The sequence below is a fragment of the Suncus etruscus genome, chromosome 10 (assembly GCF_024139225.1).
Source record: "Suncus etruscus isolate mSunEtr1 chromosome 10, mSunEtr1.pri.cur, whole genome shotgun sequence".
In the NCBI taxonomy this organism is placed as follows: Eukaryota; Metazoa; Chordata; class Mammalia; order Eulipotyphla; family Soricidae; genus Suncus; species Suncus etruscus.
In genome coordinates, this window is record NC_064857.1 from 61,638,403 (window position 1) to 61,656,668 (window position 18,266).

An 18,266-nucleotide genomic window follows, 5' to 3' on the forward strand; every position below is an offset into this window, starting at 1 on the left:
TGTCTGCCGTGCAAGCGCTAGCCAAGGAAAGATCACAACCGCGGTTCGATCCCATGGCATTCCATATTGTCTCCCCAAGCCAGGGGCAATTTCTGAGCGCTTAGCCAGGAGTAACCCCTGAGCATCAAACTTGTGTGGCCTGAAAAACAAAAAAAAAAAAAAAGAAAAGGAAAAGAAAATTAAGAGAAGACAGAGTATATGGTATATGAAGGGGGTAAATTTAAGCAAAGATCTTGACTGATCTGAATGGGTGGATCCTAAATAAGAATATAACTTTGGAGTAGACCAGAGGTTGACTCTGAGCAGGAAATGAGAAAAGTGCATAAAAAAATGTTAAAGACCCCTTGGCTAAAAAGAATAAGCTATTAAAACTAAATGAAACAATAATCTGAACTGAAAGTCAGCTACTATAAAAATTAAGAAGGATGAATAAAATCTTAAAATCTAGGAATTCGAACACCAAGTTCTTGTCTAGATCAGTCTTTCTCAAAGATATGTTAGTGATGCTTCACCTCCCTAGATGATGGCAAGATCTAAGGTGGGAAACAATATGGGCACACACTCTGGAGAACTTACATTCCTTCCGGGGATGACAGAAATATCTCAGAAGTGGTAATATTTATGAATATACTTAGAGGCTGCTTACTGGTTGCTTAAATAAGGTCATGTTTCCAGGTGGCTACTGAATAGTATTTTTCTAAAAAGTGGTCAGTAGAGTCTAGAGAGATAGTACAGGAAGAAAAACAATTGTCTTGCATGCAGCCAACCGAGTTGCAATCCCCATATAGTCCCCTGATTCCACCAGGAGTGGATTCCTGAGTGCAGAGCAGGCAGGAGTAATGCTTGAGATTCACTGGGTGTGCCTGCTACCCCAAAACTGTGGGCATTGTTCTCATATATACCAGCTGGAGTCATGTGAGATGAGTAATTATCAAATTAGGCCAAAGGATTGTACCTCTGGGCAGTAGAAAAATCTATATAGAAGATTTTCCCTGACTGAGGGATACAATTACTCTTGAGTAAAAGTTTAGGTGCTGTGATCTGAATAACACAAATGCCATCCATTATGCATATGCTGTGATTTACCCGCAATCATTTTTAAACAAGAATTTCTACTGATCCTGCAAGATATTAGGAATGAACCTTATTTAAAAGTGAACATTGGATAAGTTCTGTACTTCAAACAGCTTTAAAAAATGAATATATTTTGAAGTTAATAGGAAAGGTTTCTATCCACTTATATTCCATTTATTTTTTAATTAAATTGATTCAGACCCAAATTCAAGATTATTTCTGCTGTTGTTAGAATTGGTTTCTTATCTTTCATCTCACTGCCTTCTCACACACCACACACACAGACACACAGACACACACACACACACTTACATTAAAAAATTACAATGAAATGAAAGGTCTTATATTTCCATATTATCTGAAAACATTGTTTTGTTGTTACTTAGATGCAGGTTGTAGGACATCAACACCCATCTTTCCACTCCCACAAGAATTTGAGGATTTCATTCTTTCTTTATTCAGTGTGTTCTAGCCCACAATGATATATATTATTAAAGAAAGTAACTCTCTATTCATAGTTAATTACATATTCTTGACAAGAAATTACCAATTTTTAAGAAATAAATCACTAACTTGATTGTAAGATAAAACGATAAAATGATGATTTCTTGACTAATAATAAATGTTTGTGATTTCTAGAATCATTGCACTATTTTCTTTCTTCCTATTTTCAGGCCATACCCAGAAGCTTGGGGCTTACTCTTGGTTTTGTGGACAAGGGATGGTACACAGTACCATGAATAAATCCACTAGCATAATATGAAATCAAATCATCTCTGGCCATGATTGAACATATAACATCAGTTTGATGTCTATACTATCATTATACCCTTTTATTAAATGTAGTGCTTAATGTTTATTGTGAATATCCCATGGGAAAGACAATGTTCTGTTTTTTTTTATTTTTTTTTGTTGTTGTTGTTGTTGCTCCTCCTAAAAACTCAAGATATGTTATATTAGGAAAATCTTTCAAAAAGACAATGATCAATGTATTTTCATGGCTGAGTTGCTCAGTGACAATCTTCTCAAAAAACTCAGGAAATACTTTAGTATTTGACTTTGCCAAATCTATTATGTACTAGAAATATTCTAAGCTAAATATTACTAGCTGTAATTCTGGATTTATATAGGCAAAGCAATGCAAATGTGTTAAATATATAAAATTTTCAAAGGTATCCTCTGTCTTTCATAAGCAATTAAAATTTATTTAATAATATGATTAACATTTATTATAAAGCTGTAAATTATCTACTTGAATTTAGAAAGTAACATATATTTACATTTTTCTATAGCACCAGTTTATTTGACAGACTTTTCTCTCCCTATATATATAATTTCTATCAATATTAAGATAGCCTATTTCTGAAAAGCTACATTGAAAATAGTACTCTGACTCAAGGCATGAAAATGAGAGTAACATTTTAAAAATGAATTTAGCACATTTCCAATGTCATAATTATTCACTTTATATGCTTTCTTTGTTTTTGAAAAATAATTATTCATAAGACCTAATTTAAAAGACAATTAAATGCAATCTTAATATGTTGTCTTAAAGGTCATCTACTATGCTAAAGAACAGAATACAGCCTAGAACATAACAAAAATAAAATTTATGGTATACCATGCATTTATAGAATTACAGTTGATAAAACCTATGTAGGGTATTAAAAATTTATACCAAAGCTTGGAGGCACATCTGACTTCAGAAATATCCAGCCCACAGTCAAAATCTAGTTTCCTTACTTACTCTGGTATTTGGAAGTTACTTTAAAAATATTTTTCTGGAAGCCAGAGTGACAGCACAGAGTAAGGCATTTGCCTTGCATGCAGCCAATGTGGGTTCGATCCTATACATTCTATATTGACTCAGAGAACCAAAATGAAAGATCCCTAAGTGCAGAACCATGAGTAACCCTGAGCACCACCAGAGTCGACCTAAAATTCAAAATTATATTTTTCCAAAGCTTTCAGACTAAATAACTTTCCAGGTGTACTGTAACATATATCGTCCTCTAATAGATGATAGTAAGCAATGACTTAAATATATATTACATATGTAATATATTATATAATATGTAATATATCATATGTTATATGATACTTAAATATATTTTCTCAATTTATAGTAAAATGTCATATAATTTAATATGTACACCATCTAGTTCAGTCATACACAATTATCATGTTGTGCGTATTCACTGCATCCTCCACAAAAAGTACATCATGGCAATGTTAAGGAAGAAAAACCAATGGAAGCCATTTACCTAATCTTGCCTCTTAATAGGCAGAGTTCCAATTTATACACAATGAGCCATGTTATATGAAGTTCGTTTATTTACTGAGAGCCTTTCTGGTCCTATAATGAGATTTCTCAGGTGATCAACTAAAACAACGGGGAGCCCCATTATGTGGTGTTGGAAATCTTTGGATATCAACTTTCTTTGTTTTTTCATGAAAGAAAATAAGGTAGAGGGACAAAGAGAGAAACACACACACAGAGAGAAGGAAAGAGTAGATGCTCTCCTCCAGAAAGAAAGTGTCACTAACATACATCACAGAGATGTGGGCACATCTGATCTCTTATGATAAAGGAGAACACTTGCAGTTTGAAGGTATTGTAGATAGAAAGATCTAAACTCACTTAGGAGAGGAAATGAGGAAGAAAAAAAATTTTTCCCCCAGAAAACACATAGGATGGTCTACAGTCTGACATCTCTCATTTTCTCAATGCAAAAGGGCATGAATTTATAGCATTTCATGGGAATAATGATATTGGTTATTGACAATTTCCCAAGTTATTCAAATTCAAACTTTCTGAAGTATAACACAGCAAAAGTCATTCTGCCATTTTGAGAATTTTTGATGAATCCTTATATTGCTGGAATAATTTAAACATGGTTAAAATATGTAAATGAATTAAAAATGACAGAGAAACCACTCTGGTGTCCCTATAGACTCGCAGGGGTCCTCAAACTTTTTAAACAGGGGGGCAGTTCACTGTTCCTCAGACCATTGGAGGGTCTGACTATAGTAAAAACAAAACTTATGAACGAATTCTTATGCACACTGCATATATCTTATTTTGCAATGAAGAAACAAAACAGATACAAATACAATATTTGGCCCGCGGGCCATAGTTTGAGGACCACTGCTAGAGCAACTGCTTTCCACAAAGCAGTTCTTTGTGAGACAATGCTGCAAAGATGGGGGAAGCACAGCACAGAGAGGGACACTAACACCCCAGGATTAGTGGTTACTCTTAGGCTTGAATTGGGTTGTTCCTCTTCCCTCGTAGGCATTGTGATGCTCCCTAGGTCCCTTAAAATCCCCAGAGTTTCTGTTTAACTTCTCCATGGTGCTTTGCATTCCTGGTTCCAATCTTTGATGTTCAGAAGATATATGAATACAAATATTCAGGACAAGCTAATTTATACTTAAACTATTACTTTTTAATATTTTATTTAAACATCTTGATTACAAACATGATTTTTGGCTGGGTTTCAGTCATGTAAACAACACCTCCCCATCACCAGTGCAACATTTCCATCACCAGTGTCCCAAATCTCCTTCCTCGCCACCCCACCCCTGCCTGTACTCTAGACAGGCTTTCTATTTCCCTCATACATTGAGATCAAATTTGACATGGACTTATAAGACAGTTGAATTCAACAAAACTTCTACACACATGAACTGAAAATACCTATTAATAATCAAAAAGAAGACATGAGCTTTAAGAAATTAGTTGTCTTCCATTAGTTTTTAACTTTAGGATAGCTATATTTGCATTCAATAATGCTTCCTTTCCTTTTGGTTTATTTTTCTTTCTATTTTCTGCACCTACAAATCACATCCTCCTCTTTTTATGTCTGCCTCACATTCATGGTAAATAATTTTGAAGAAAAATTACCTTGCTTTTATCACTTTTATGATTAACTTCTTTATTAATACACTTATTATTACAGTGATTACTATAAAACTCAAAGACAAAGACTCATATATAAACTAAAAAGAGTTTTTATATCCTTGCTAAATATACTTATAAAGATATATTTATAAATATATTTATAAATATATGAATATATTTATAAATATACTTATAAAGATATTTATATCCTTGCTAAATATACAAAAGAAAAGCCTCGAGGCACAACATTCATTAGTTCCAGAAAAACTGTTTTAAAATTGACCAGATCAATACTGAAAATAAAAACCAATATTTATCCTTACTATTAAAAATAATTGTTTCAATAGCCACCTATACTTATCACAATTAAAAATAAATATGAAGAAAATGTTGCTAATGTGTTAATATGAGTCAGCTATTTAATTCAAGATTTATTCCCTATGCTTATATTTTAAATGCAGAGAATTTCTAATGATATTTTAGGGAAACATCTTGCACTTATTTAAAAAAATAAACAGATAAAAAATGTTCAGAGGATACTGAATCCCTTCAATTAATATCTTAAAAGTAGAGGTATTACATAGAATTTGGCTTTATGATCTAATTGAATATTAGCCTCTTGGTATTCTGATATCTTTTTTTTTAATTTTTATTGTGACCAAAGTGCATTACAAATCTTTCACTGCATCATTTATGGTACATAGTGACAATGAATGAGGGGCATTCCCACACCAGTGCTGTCCTCCCTCCGCCCCTGTTCCCAGTTTGCATCCCATATCTCCCTACTCTACCTCCCAGTATGCTAGTGCAACTGGTCTCCAATTTACAGCTTGTTGTAGATTGAGCATCTATTCCACCTTCATTGGAGATAAAAAGGATAAGAAAAAGGGGAGAAAAAAATTTGGTGACAATTACCAAAAAAAAAAAAAAAAAAAAGGAAGGAGAGAGAGAGAGAGAAAAAAAAATGGAAGAAAAAAGTGGACCTGACAAATAAAAATAAATCTCTAAATAATAACCACAAGAGTGAAAAAAAAAGAGAAAAGTGGAAGAAAAAAGAGAAGGAAAATAAAGTCAAAAACTAACAAATCGAAACAAAACAAGAAAAAGTATGGGTGCTGGAGTGGTAAGGTTTGGCCTTCCCCACAATTTTTTTTTTTTTTGCATAGGCACATTAAGCATTGGGGAAGAAAGGGAATTCCTGTGGCCTAAGAGATTAAGGGTTTCTCCATCCTTAAAGCATACCATCATGGGATCAACCCCTAGCTCCATATATACTCATTACCCCATCCCAAAGGCTTTTTTGTGATGCCAGGAAAGTTGTGTGTGAGAAAATCAAGCCACTGTAGCTAGCGATCTTGGTATTTGCGCAGGTTATAGGTCAGGGTCTAGGATAGAGTCTCTAGGTTCTAGACTGTGAGGTTCCTATCCATCATATTCTGATATCTTAAATCTAACTCTCCCTGGTCTGTTAGTGAGCACATGTAAGACAAACAATTTCATAGCATATGATATCATCAGGGGAACTGACCTTTCATGTGAGTGTAGACAATCATGCCCTCCCCCATTTTTTATTTCTTTCAACTTAAATAAGACATATACAAGACTTCCATCTTTTACAAAATAAATTTTATCCTTATTCTCATCCATTCATTAACAGGCATTTGTAGGAAATATTTTGTTGTAGGGGGCTATATTGATAGTGCTCAGGGCTTACTCCTGGTTCTGAACTCGGGGTTTAATTATGACTAGCTCAGGAGATCAGGTAGGGTGACAGGGATGAAACCAGGGTTGGCCACATACAAGGCAAATGCCATACTTGTACTATTGCTCCATCCTGGGAATGTCTTCTAAGGGAACATTTTTTTGTGGTTGAAATTTGAATGTTAGAATATGGTACTTCTATTTACTAGAGGTTCAAATCTTTATTAGATGTGAAGGCCTCACAAGAGTCCTATTTTGCCCCTAGATAAGCAAGACACAGTGGGTATTTTGGGGTGACACTTAAAAAGTGATGGTATTTCTGATGAAGTGAAAATGGGCTAATGCTAAAAAAAGAGGCTCTTAACTCAAATTCATTTGATCTCTTCCATTCCCACATCCCAATCTCAGTAGATTGTGCTATAGTGAGTGGATGACAACTAAATGGCTGGCTAGAGAAAGACTACCGTGGATTAAGCTAATCTAGCTATGCATTGCTGAATATCCTGCCACCAGGGAAAACTTGCATTCATGGAAATTCCATGTAGACAAATTTTAATTTTTTTCTCTTCAATATGTTCAACACCTTTTGTGAAAAAAATATGTTACTCAAGGCAGTTAGTATTTTCTATATAAATGATTACAGTTTTTTTTATCCATTATTGAATTATACATTTATCTCTTTTCTGTACATCCAGGACAAGTAACAATTTTAGTCATCGGAAATTGGACCATTTAGAGATATGTTTGTCTAAGTGACCAGAATTTATTACTATGTATGACAGTGTGATTTTTGCTTTTATCTAAAAATTATTTCTAACAGCATACTCAAATCAAATATCTTATTATAGATTCTGTGTCGTGAGAATTGTCAACATGAACTCGGAATATGCCCAAAATGCCTAGACCCATATCACAAACAGACTTCTAAATTAATCCACTTACAACCATCAATATCGTGTTTCAAAATTGCATATCCATTTCTAATATATTCATAGTATTCTCAGCTATCCAACGCTCTCTGTTAAAATATGAAAAGAGAGTCAGACACAAGCTCTAAGATTAAATGAAATCAGCTCAACACTTTTGATGGCAATCTCAGAGAATGAATTTATGGTGACACTGGATTTGTAATCATACAGCCTCTGCAAGTCAAAGATAATACTAGTTAGCTATTTCAGTAAACAAAATCCTCAGTATTTCTGGATGTAAAATCTCTCAACTAGGTCAACTCCAGAAGCATCATGCAAATCTTGCCATCTAACTGAGGTACAGTTGTAATCTTCCCTTATCTCCAAGATTGTCATAAATCCCGGGTGTCTTAGTGAAAGCAGCTTTGATAAGAGACCCACAGCATGAAACAACTGGATCATAGATATTACACAACACCTGCAGAATTTCAGCTAGAATTTCTAATTGAGGAAAACACCCATGGCAAGATTTCATTTCGTCCCAAATACAAAACAAAAGCATTATTTCCTGTCTTTTGGATTCCTCATACCACCTTCCCCTCAAACAGACAGGTTACACGATGGGGCTCTTCTAGTGATTAAAAACTCCCTCACAGCACTGGAGAGACAGTCCAGAGGTGATACAGCACTTATTATCTTGTGATATATACATATAGTCCTCCAAACACTGGCATTGGGCACTAATAAACATACCAGAAATGCCCCTGAAAACTTCCAACTCTGGCCCAAGTCTGAACCCCAATTAAAAAAAAATATGAAAAGGGCCTGGAGAGATAGCATGAAGGTAGGACATTTGCCTTGCTTGCAGAAGGGCGGTGGTTCAAATCTTAGCATCCCACATAGTCCCCCGAGCCTGCCAGGAGCGGTTTCTGAGTATAGAGCCAGGAGTAACCCCTGAGCACAGCCAGGTGTGACCCAAAAACAAAAAACAAAACAAAACAAAAAATATAGCACCCACATGATTCAAATTCCTGATATATAGAGATGTCTAAGAATGATAGGAATCAGTGTGTGTGTGTGTGTGTGTGTGTGTGTGTGTGTGTGTGTTAAAAGCTGGTTGGAGGACACAGCCAGTTGTACAAAAAGCTTACTCTTGATTCTATGCTCAGGTATTAGCCCCAGAGGGGCTTAGAGGTCAGAGTGGGTACTGAGATTCAACCCAGGTAGGACAGGTTCAGTTCATGCTTCCTACCATCTGCACTATCTCTTTCTGGCTCTAAAAAGGGAAGTAATTTACTTGATGGTCAGCAGCCTCATATTTTGAAAGCTGTACTATAATTCTCCCACTCAAGATCAGATACTTAGCATTTTATTTCTGTACTCAGACCCCTCTAATTCATACAGTTCCAGCAAGGCTAAAGGCCTTTTGCCATCACTATTTGTGATAAGGTTCTTTCATTGACCTTTGTTTTGACCTGCCTAGCTGTTGTTTGAAAATCAGACCACATCCTCAATATTTCTCTCCAGACTTGCATAGATCACTACCCTGCCTTTATCCCATTGCATCTGATTGTTGGTTAAGTCGATCCACTCCTGACTGTGATCATCACATTTCCTATGCATTGAATCTCCAGAGCTCCATCTCAGGTCGAGCAAACTAGCAATAGTTGAGAAACATTTGTTGGAGTGATGCTTCCGGAAGATATCAAATGGATAACACACACATGAATTAGTCATGTTTGTTCTCTTATTTTTCATTTTTCTTACTGCCCTTTGTCCCTGCAGAGAGAATCTAACTAGTGCTTACAAGAAAAATAGTTCCCCTTTCAAACCCCAATGCAATTTCTGGCCATGAGAAACAAAAATACATATATATATTTTTTTGTTTGTTTTTGTTTTGTTTTTGGGTTTTGGGCCACACCCGGCGGTGCTCAGGGGTTACTCCTGGCTGTCTGCTCAGAAATAGCTCCTGGCAGGCACGGGGGACCATATGGGACACCAGGATTCGAACCAACCACCTTTGGTCCTAGATTGGCTGCTTGCAAGGCAAACGCCGCTGTGCTATCTCTCCGGGCCCAAAAAAAAATACATATATATTTATTTTTACCTTATATATATTTAATAAATATATTTTGTTTTAATGTATACATTTATAATAAAAATATATGTGACTATATATTTTATATATAACTACATAAAATAAATATAAAAATATCTGTATGTATTGAACTTAAAAATATATACACACCTATATACATGTGTGTTGTTGAGGTGTTTGTTCTATTCATAAGTAAGATAAGTCTGGCTATTTATATCACAACTACTTAAAGTTAACATTTTTCCTATAAAGCCAATGTTTCTCCAAATTGAAGAAACAGTATTAAAAAAAGTGAGTAATTAAGGATATTCAGAAAGATAAAAATAGTCAGTAGTTTGGTTCCTTCAATTTTTATTCCATTGTATCTACTTATTACAGAAAAGAAAAATAATCATTTAAAGAGCATTTTCTTGGAGTCAGAGAATTAGAACAGCAGGTAAAGCACTAAGGCACTTGGCTTGCTTGAAGCATACCCAAGTTCAATCCCCAGCATCTCTTATGGTTACCTGAGCCCACCAGGAATGGATCGAAGCCCAGGACTTGCAGTAACACTTGAGCATTGTGAATATAACCCAAACCACCTGCCCCAAATAGAATTTTCTTGTTTTATGTGAGAAAGCTTTAAATTAATGAAGTAGCTGAGATAATATGTGGGATGAATGCACCCGAATCATGAGTAGGAAGAAATGATGCATCCTGGATAATTCATGAATATCAGAAAGAAAATCTAAAATCGGCAGCCAGAATGTGGCCTACTTTTTGTTTTGAGATTGTCTGTGTAATATATACAACATATAGGTGATATAGATACATATATGTGTGTATGTATATATATGTGTGTGTGTGTGTGTGTGTGTGTGTGTGTGTGTGTGTGTGTGTGTGTGTGGGCTTGGGTCACATGTGGTAATGCTCAGAGTTTACTTCTGGTTCTATTCTTAGGAATCACTCCTATCAATTACTAATGTTGAAAGAAGTATTTGTGGTTCAAACTAGGGCAGCCTCATGGAAGAGAAGTGCCTCCACCCTCTGTACTCTCATTCTCTCCAGCCCCTAAATACTTTCTGAAATAAAGACCATACCCACTGATGCTCAGCAATTCATACACTTCCCTGATAGAATTCAGAGACCACATAGGCAAGGTATATGTTCTACCATTTGGTCAATTCTGTACATTTTTGGTCTTTGCACTCATAATCATTAAACATTTGCATAAGAAGATAAGTGCAACAGCCTATATGAGTAGAGAATGAGAAAACAGTTTTAGTTCTCTTGGAAAATATTAGAGAGTATAATTTTAAAGTTATTGACATTAAATATGGATAATATTTCAAATATCTACTGCAAACCTACTTTGTGCCAGGAACTGTAAATGGCATCTCTGTTCTATCTAGTATTGTTAAATTCAAAAAAGTTCAGAAGAGAGGAAATAGAAATTACAGGCACAGAGAAAGATTTTGAAATCTTTCATAGGATTCAATAGAATTAAGTGGAGTTCTATTAATGCCTAAACACCTGCAGGGCTAGTCCAATGTTGTATTTGGAAAATGTAACACCAATGGCAAAGGACAAAATTGGCACTTTTTGAACATTTACTGTGTGTAATATGTAACTTTAATATTCCACATAAATAAATAGTGTAACATTTTAGACAAATAACATTTTATACAAACACCATTTTACACATAATCAGCTAGAAAAAAAGAACCAACATCGTTGCTAAGAATTCACACAGCAAGATAATGGCAGGGTAAAAATTTGATTTATATATCATGTTTCCCTTCAAAGAAAATAAATTAGGAATGCTTTTTTCTTTTTCATTTCTTTTTTCTTGGGGGAACACAATCAGAGGTGTTTAGGGGTTACTCCTGGCTCTGCACTCAAAAATCACCCATGGCAAGCTTGGGAATGCTAGCATATGGGAGGCTTGGGATCGAACCTGGATGAGCTGCATGTAAGGCAAATGCCCTCTCTGTGGTATTTTCACTTTAGGCCAATTGGATGTTTATTTATAAAGGAGCAAGTGAATAAAGAAGGATCTTATTACACTTCCTAGGAAGAGCTGGGGTTTTGATTCAACTTTTGTTTTGAACTCATTGGTGATTATTTACCAAGTCAAAGAACTAATGAAGATAAATACCTTTACCCTCTTTCCCCCAGGAATATCTTCTTGCAAATCTATAAAGCAGAGTCCTATTTATGAAATGCAGTGCAGTTGTAATGCAGAGAGCATTTCTATCCTGACAAGAAGGCATCAGGTTGTCATGTTCAATCATGTCCCCCTCTCTCCCATTATCCTTTAAACCATGGCAACTACTCATTTATACTTCAGTTCTGAAAATGGTCATTTCAATGATGTTACATAAATAAAATGAATTTTTGACTCCATAGTCTTTGAAGATTGATGTTGTTTTAAGGCCACATCTGGTATGATACTTGGGGGTAACTTCTGGAGCTGCATTCAGGAATTCCTCTCCAGAAGCTTCAGAACCATATGAAATGCTGGGAATTGAACCTGTGTTGCCTGTGTGCAAGGCAAACATCCAAACTATGGTACAATTATTCTTCTCTAAGAATTCGCATTTTTTGCTCAGCATAGTTGTCTGGAGATTTATGTAGAGCATCACATAGGTAAAGCAGGGTTCATTCCATGACATAGAGGGTGATGATTTCAAGGTACAGATACTGTTGCTTAGTTGCTTACACTTTGGCAATGACATAAAAAGCTATTCTTTGTTGCTATATCTTTTATTGATGGTTATTGGAGCAGAAGCATTATAAGCAGCAGTAAGTGAGGCTACTCTTGGCTCTGAGCTTGCTCCTAATTATGCTTGGTACTACACCAGGCCAAGGATCAAACCAGGATTAGTTAAATTCAAGTGCTTTAACTTCGTTCTATCACTTCTCCAAACCCAACACATAAATCTACTTCAAAGATTTCTCTCTAGGAATTATGTGTTTAAAGAGAAAAGTTACCTTCAATTTGAAGGTGTGTTATAATAAAAAGGTAATAGGATCCTTCATTATTTTTTGTTTTGTTTATAGAACATGCTGCTCAATGCCTTTAAAAAAAAGATGCTTCTCAGATCTCAATGCCAAGGAGAGCATGTGACTAACCAGGGGTTGAAATCTTTATAGAAAACAAAGGACTCAAAACCTATCATCTCCATTCCTTTCTCTAGTTCATCTAAAGGATTGTTTTTGACAGATCAGTCTTTCTAAAGGATCTTTGCAGGCTCCCTGTGTATCACAAAATATCTTTGGGTGACTCATTAAAGGGGTAGAAATAATGGCACTGATGTCATCAGGAGCATCTGAACAAGAGCTAATTCGCTTGAACCACACTCAACAGCAGTTCCAAACTTTCCTCACCTTAGAGGAGTTTCCATTGTTCTATGGAACCTTTTCCAAAACCATTTAACGCAAGTCACATTCCTCCCTTCTTCTATGTTGACAAAATTAATTCCATTTCCTGAGATGTCCCTACACATCTGTATCCAAGATAGCTTCTGACATTACCTGTTAAAAATAACTAATTTATGATATTCCATTTTTATACACCAATGTTATTTTTAGAAGCTACAAATAATTCAACCCTCCCCATCCTCATTCTAAGGATAATAATTTTTCTCTTATCAATCCAAGGCAGTGAAAACTGAATTTACAATCTGTGAAAATCAATTTGTTGGTAGTGTGAAAAATAGATGTTTCTACAGTTTTCCTTGCCATACCTAGGAAATGAATTAACTGTTAACTGTGTTAATTCCAACCAGGGATGACACACAACAACTTGTCAGACATTATTCGTGACAAAACTTAGCACATCAGACCCAGCTGTCAAGTCAAAATTTTAATAAGGACTCACTAAAAGTAAAATTTATGTTGAGTATAGAGTAGTAACAGGCAAATGTAGTGCCTTTAGAGTATTCCAATAATATCAATCTAGTGATAAGCCAAGATCATTCCACCATTTTAATTAATATAATAGTTATAATATTCCTTTCAAAGTTGTTCCTTATAAAGCAATCAAATTTATTTCAGTTTTGTTTCTTATATTTGTATATCACTTAATAATCTTTAGCTATGCTTTAGTTTTTGTTCCTTTTCAATATCTTACCTCTGCTCTTAATTCAAAGATCATTTTATCTTTGCTATTTTGGGGTTTCAGTCCTTCCTTTTTATCTCCTAATATTTCTTTTATTTTATTATCTATTGACCCTGAAGTATGTTAAACTAAATAAAAAATAAGTTAAATTGTAATTGAATGAAGTATAGGGTCGGGTTTCAAATTAATTCATTTTAGTCTTTATTTTGCTTCTAGGGTTTTCTTCTAGCAGATCCTGCTATTTCTATTGTAATTACTGTGGTTGAAACATTTAATAATATAATTATAGTGAAAAATTCCAGAGTTGTTATAGAGTAGATGAGAAAATAATCCTAAATTTAAATTGAAAATTGGACAACACTTAGTTGACATCCACAGACTCCTGATAATTTGACACACTAAATTTCTAAAGAATTTCTAAAGAAATTTAATTAAATCTGTACTATTTCTTTGTATTTATAGTTATATCTGTATGTATGTATTATAACAAAGGCAAACTTGAATAATGGATGAAATGCATCATTATAATAACAGTAAAGCTGCTAAAATGCATGTACCACATCTATAAAAGATGACAAGATATAGAATGTATTCATTTTCAATGATGCATGTGTGTAATTTACATAATGTTAAAATTCAACATAATTCAATTTTTAAGAGTAGTACAAATAGACATATAGATAGCTTAAGTGGCTTGCAAGGGCATTTAAGAAGCATTCTAATAAATTTCCATAGAAAACCTTGCAAGAAAAAATTAAACTGAGGAAGCTAGAGAGATAGTTAGAGTGACTAGTGTGCTTTCCTTATATGCTACTGAGTTGGGATCAATCTCAGCATCCTATATGGCCATCTGAGACCTGACAAGATTCCTGAGTGTGCAGCCAGGAGTAACTCGTGAAATGCCACTAAGGGTAACCTTAAAAACCAACTAAATAACAAATGAACTATGGTACACTCAGACAATAGGATACTATTTGGAGCTAAAAATGAATGGGTAGGGGGCCAGAGAGATAACACAGCGGTAGGACATTTGTCTTGCATGCAGCCAAACCAAGACGGATGGTGGTTCAATTCTCTGCATCCCATATGGTTCCCCTAGAATTCCAGGGTGATTTTTAAGCACAGAGCCAGGAATAACCCCCTGAACACAGCTGGGTGTGGCCCAAAAAAGAAAGAAAGAAAGAAAGAAAGAAAGAAAGGAAGGAAGGAAGGAAGGAAGGAAGGAAGGAAGGAAGGAAGGAAGGAAGGAAGAAAGAAAGAAAGAAAGAAAGAAAGAAAGAAAGAAAGAAAGAAAGAAGAAAGAAAGAAGAAAGAAAGAAAAGAAAGAAAGAAGAAAAAAAAGAAAGAAAGAAAGAAGGAAGGAAGGAAGGAAGGAAGGAAGGAAGGAAGGAAGGAAGGAAGGAAGGAAGGAAGGAAGGAAGGAAGGAAGGAAGGAAGGAACGAAGGAAGGAGGAAGGAAGGAAGAAGAAGAAAGAAAGAAAGAATGAAAGAAAGAAAGAAAGAAAGAATGAAAGAAAGAAAGAAAAGAAAGAAAGAAAGAAAGAAAGAAAGAAAGAAGAAAGAAAGAAAAAGAAAGAAAGAAGAAGAAAAAGAAAGAAAGAAAGAAAGAAAGAAAGAAAGGAAGGAAGGAAAGGAAGGAGGAAGGAAGGAAGGAAGGAAGGAAGGAAGGAAGAAAGAAGAAGAGAAAGAAAGAAAGAAACACAGAAACAAAGAAAGACAGAAAGAAAGAAAGAAAGAAAGAAAGAAAGAAAGAAAGGAAGGAAGGAAGGAAGGAAGGAAGGAAGGAAGGAAGGAAGGAAGGAGAGGAAGGAAGGATGTAGGAAGGAAGAAAGAAAGAAAGAAAGAAAGAAAAAGAAAAGAAAGAAAGAAGGAAGGAAAGAAGAAAGAGAAAGGAAATAAAGAAGAAAGAAAGAAAGAAAGAAAGAAAAGAAAGAAAGAAGAAAGAAGAAAAAGAAGAAGAAAGAAGAAGAAAGAAAGAAAGAAAGAAGAAAGAAAGAAAGAAAGAAAAAGAAAAGAAGAAAGAAAGAAAAGAAAGAAAGAAGAAAGAAAGAAAGAAAGAAAGAAAAAGAAAGAAAAGAAAGAAAGAAAGAAAGAAAAGAAAGAAAGAAAGAAAGAAAGAAAGAAAGAAAGAAAGAAAGAAAGAAAGAAAGAAGAAAGAAAAAATGAGTAGGGCTAGAGCAATAGAATAGCAGTAGGTGTTTGCCTTACACGTGGCTGAACCAGGACAAGCCTGGGCATCATACATGGTCCCTTGAGCCTGTCACGGGCGATTTCTGAGAGTAGAACCAGGAGTGACCACTAAGCACTGGCATGGTTGGCTAAAAAACCTAAATAAATAAATATTAAAAAATAAAAATAAAAATGAATGAGTAATCAAGCCATAAAAAGACATGGAAGATGCTTTAAAGTGTACTAAGTGAAAGAAATCAAATTGAGAAGCTATATAATTCCATCTCATTCCAGAAAAAAATTCCAGAGATAGTAACAAAAAAAAAAAAATCAAGAGGGAAAGGAAAGAACAGGGGAAACACAGACATTTTCAGGAAAACGGCACCATATTTCATGACAGATTTACATGTGGATATAGGCCAGTGTGGACCTCAATCTACAGACATGATCTGAGTCTATAGTCAGAGTTTGCAACACCATGTGAGCTAGCCCAAAAGAAAACTATAGAGTCGGGATCAAGGGTGTCTCTGTAGAGTCTGGTGAAACATATCAAGCATTCAGGAAAAGATTGGGCATGAGTTGCAGGGGTACTATTCATTTATTATTATTATTATTATTATACTATATAGTTCATATAATTATTTTATGTAATAAAATAATTTTATATAACATTATATATAATTATATTGTATATTATATAATTGTATATTATATCATTATTTATTCAGGATAATACTGATTGGGAGGGTGCACATAGCCAATTTCCATAATCTTCCTTTTCATTTCACTGGGAACCTAAAACTGTTCAAAAAATAAATTCTATAGCAAGAAACAGGAATCTGAGGAAAATCCTGTAAATGCCCAGTCATTTTTCCCCTAGTAATTTTTTCATCTGAAGGAACAACAAACCAATTCAACTTCACCTTCATAATACAAAATGAACTAAATTGCTTCTCTCCAAATGTCACTAAAATTGCCTAATCAAAAACCAACATGAGTTCTCATTTCACTTTTATTAATAACTGCCCTGGCCCACTCTCCTTCCCACAGAGATATAGATCCCACTCTTTATAACTGCCATCTTTGAAAATACCCCGGAATAATTCAGGCCATGGTGTGTGACTGCCCCATCCTTTCCAGTGACTTTCCATTTCCTCCAGAGAATATCAAAGCCAAGGTCCAAGCAACTGTGTGTTTCTCTGTCTCCTCCTCTTCATTTCCTATTCCTATCTTCTGTTCTACTCCAGTCACTCTAATTTTCTCAACATGTGAAAGTACTGCAGGCAAGAAAGAGTTAAAATAAACATGTAAAAGAAATAAAATATCTTACACCAAAAAAAATCAACTAATATGATAAAACGGGAGGAAATTTACAGGATATTGAGATAATGACACTCCTTTCCACAACAACTGCCATGATGGGAATTATTGAACAATTATACTTGAGGCTCATCATCACCTTAATTTTGTCATTTACTATTCTTCTTTAGGCTTATAGTGGTATACTTGTCATTAAAACCTATTTAGATCCTGAAAGCTTGAAAACCATGAATATATATGTGATTTATCAGAATTATAGATAATTTAGCAGAAGCATGAGTATCACCCACAATACTATAGCACAGTAGTTACAAGTGAACGTGGAAGACATTAATGATATCGGATCAAAGGAACGAGTCAGCTTCATTCAGCAGGCAATATTCAAGATCTGTTGTCCTTTTATGTTTTTCAGAACAAGCCTTCATATGGTATTTTTTAAAAAGTATGACTGCATCATCATGTAATTCCAGAGATATTCTTTGAGAATCTCTTTCATATTGAAACTCTTGTAAGAGGTTCCAGTAGAAGCCTATCTCTCCCACTTGATACAGATCTGACATAATTTGATATTGGAAAATTAGCCATCCTACTATTATATATTCATCTATGTTTACTTCTTAAGCGTGTAAATTACCAAGGTGACATCCTGAAAACAACAATATAGTTTAGCAAAAATGTAATATGCATTTTATAAGTAGCATCTTTTATAAATGTATATATTGTAGAAAAAGTCCTACAAAAAAGATAAAAAAGTAATCTAATAAACCTGTTTATTTTATTTTGCTTCACATCTAATCCTCAAACATAATGGAAAATGATTTAGCAATTGATGTAGATTACAAAGCTCTAGTCTTTGTGAATATAGTGTTAAAATTTATATCATTATTAACAATCCTGCATAATTCAATCTGCCTGAATAACATGATCACTATTTTCCCTATAACTCTTACCAGATGGTGCTGCCATTTCCTTAGAGAATTATGAACTGTG

At 34.6% G+C, this 18,266-nt stretch overlaps 1 protein-coding gene across 1 annotated transcript in view; it reads right to left on the reverse strand.

Annotated features, from left to right (window-relative positions):
* CCDC102B (coiled-coil domain containing 102B) overlaps positions 1-18,266 on the reverse strand; it is a 217,787-nt gene that overhangs the window by 158,317 nt on the left and 41,204 nt on the right. The window contains exon 5 of the mRNA XM_049781667.1: positions 13,800-13,900. Coding sequence (XP_049637624.1) covers positions 13,800-13,900 — 101 coding nt within the window. The remainder of the gene's footprint in view (positions 1-13,799; positions 13,901-18,266) is intronic.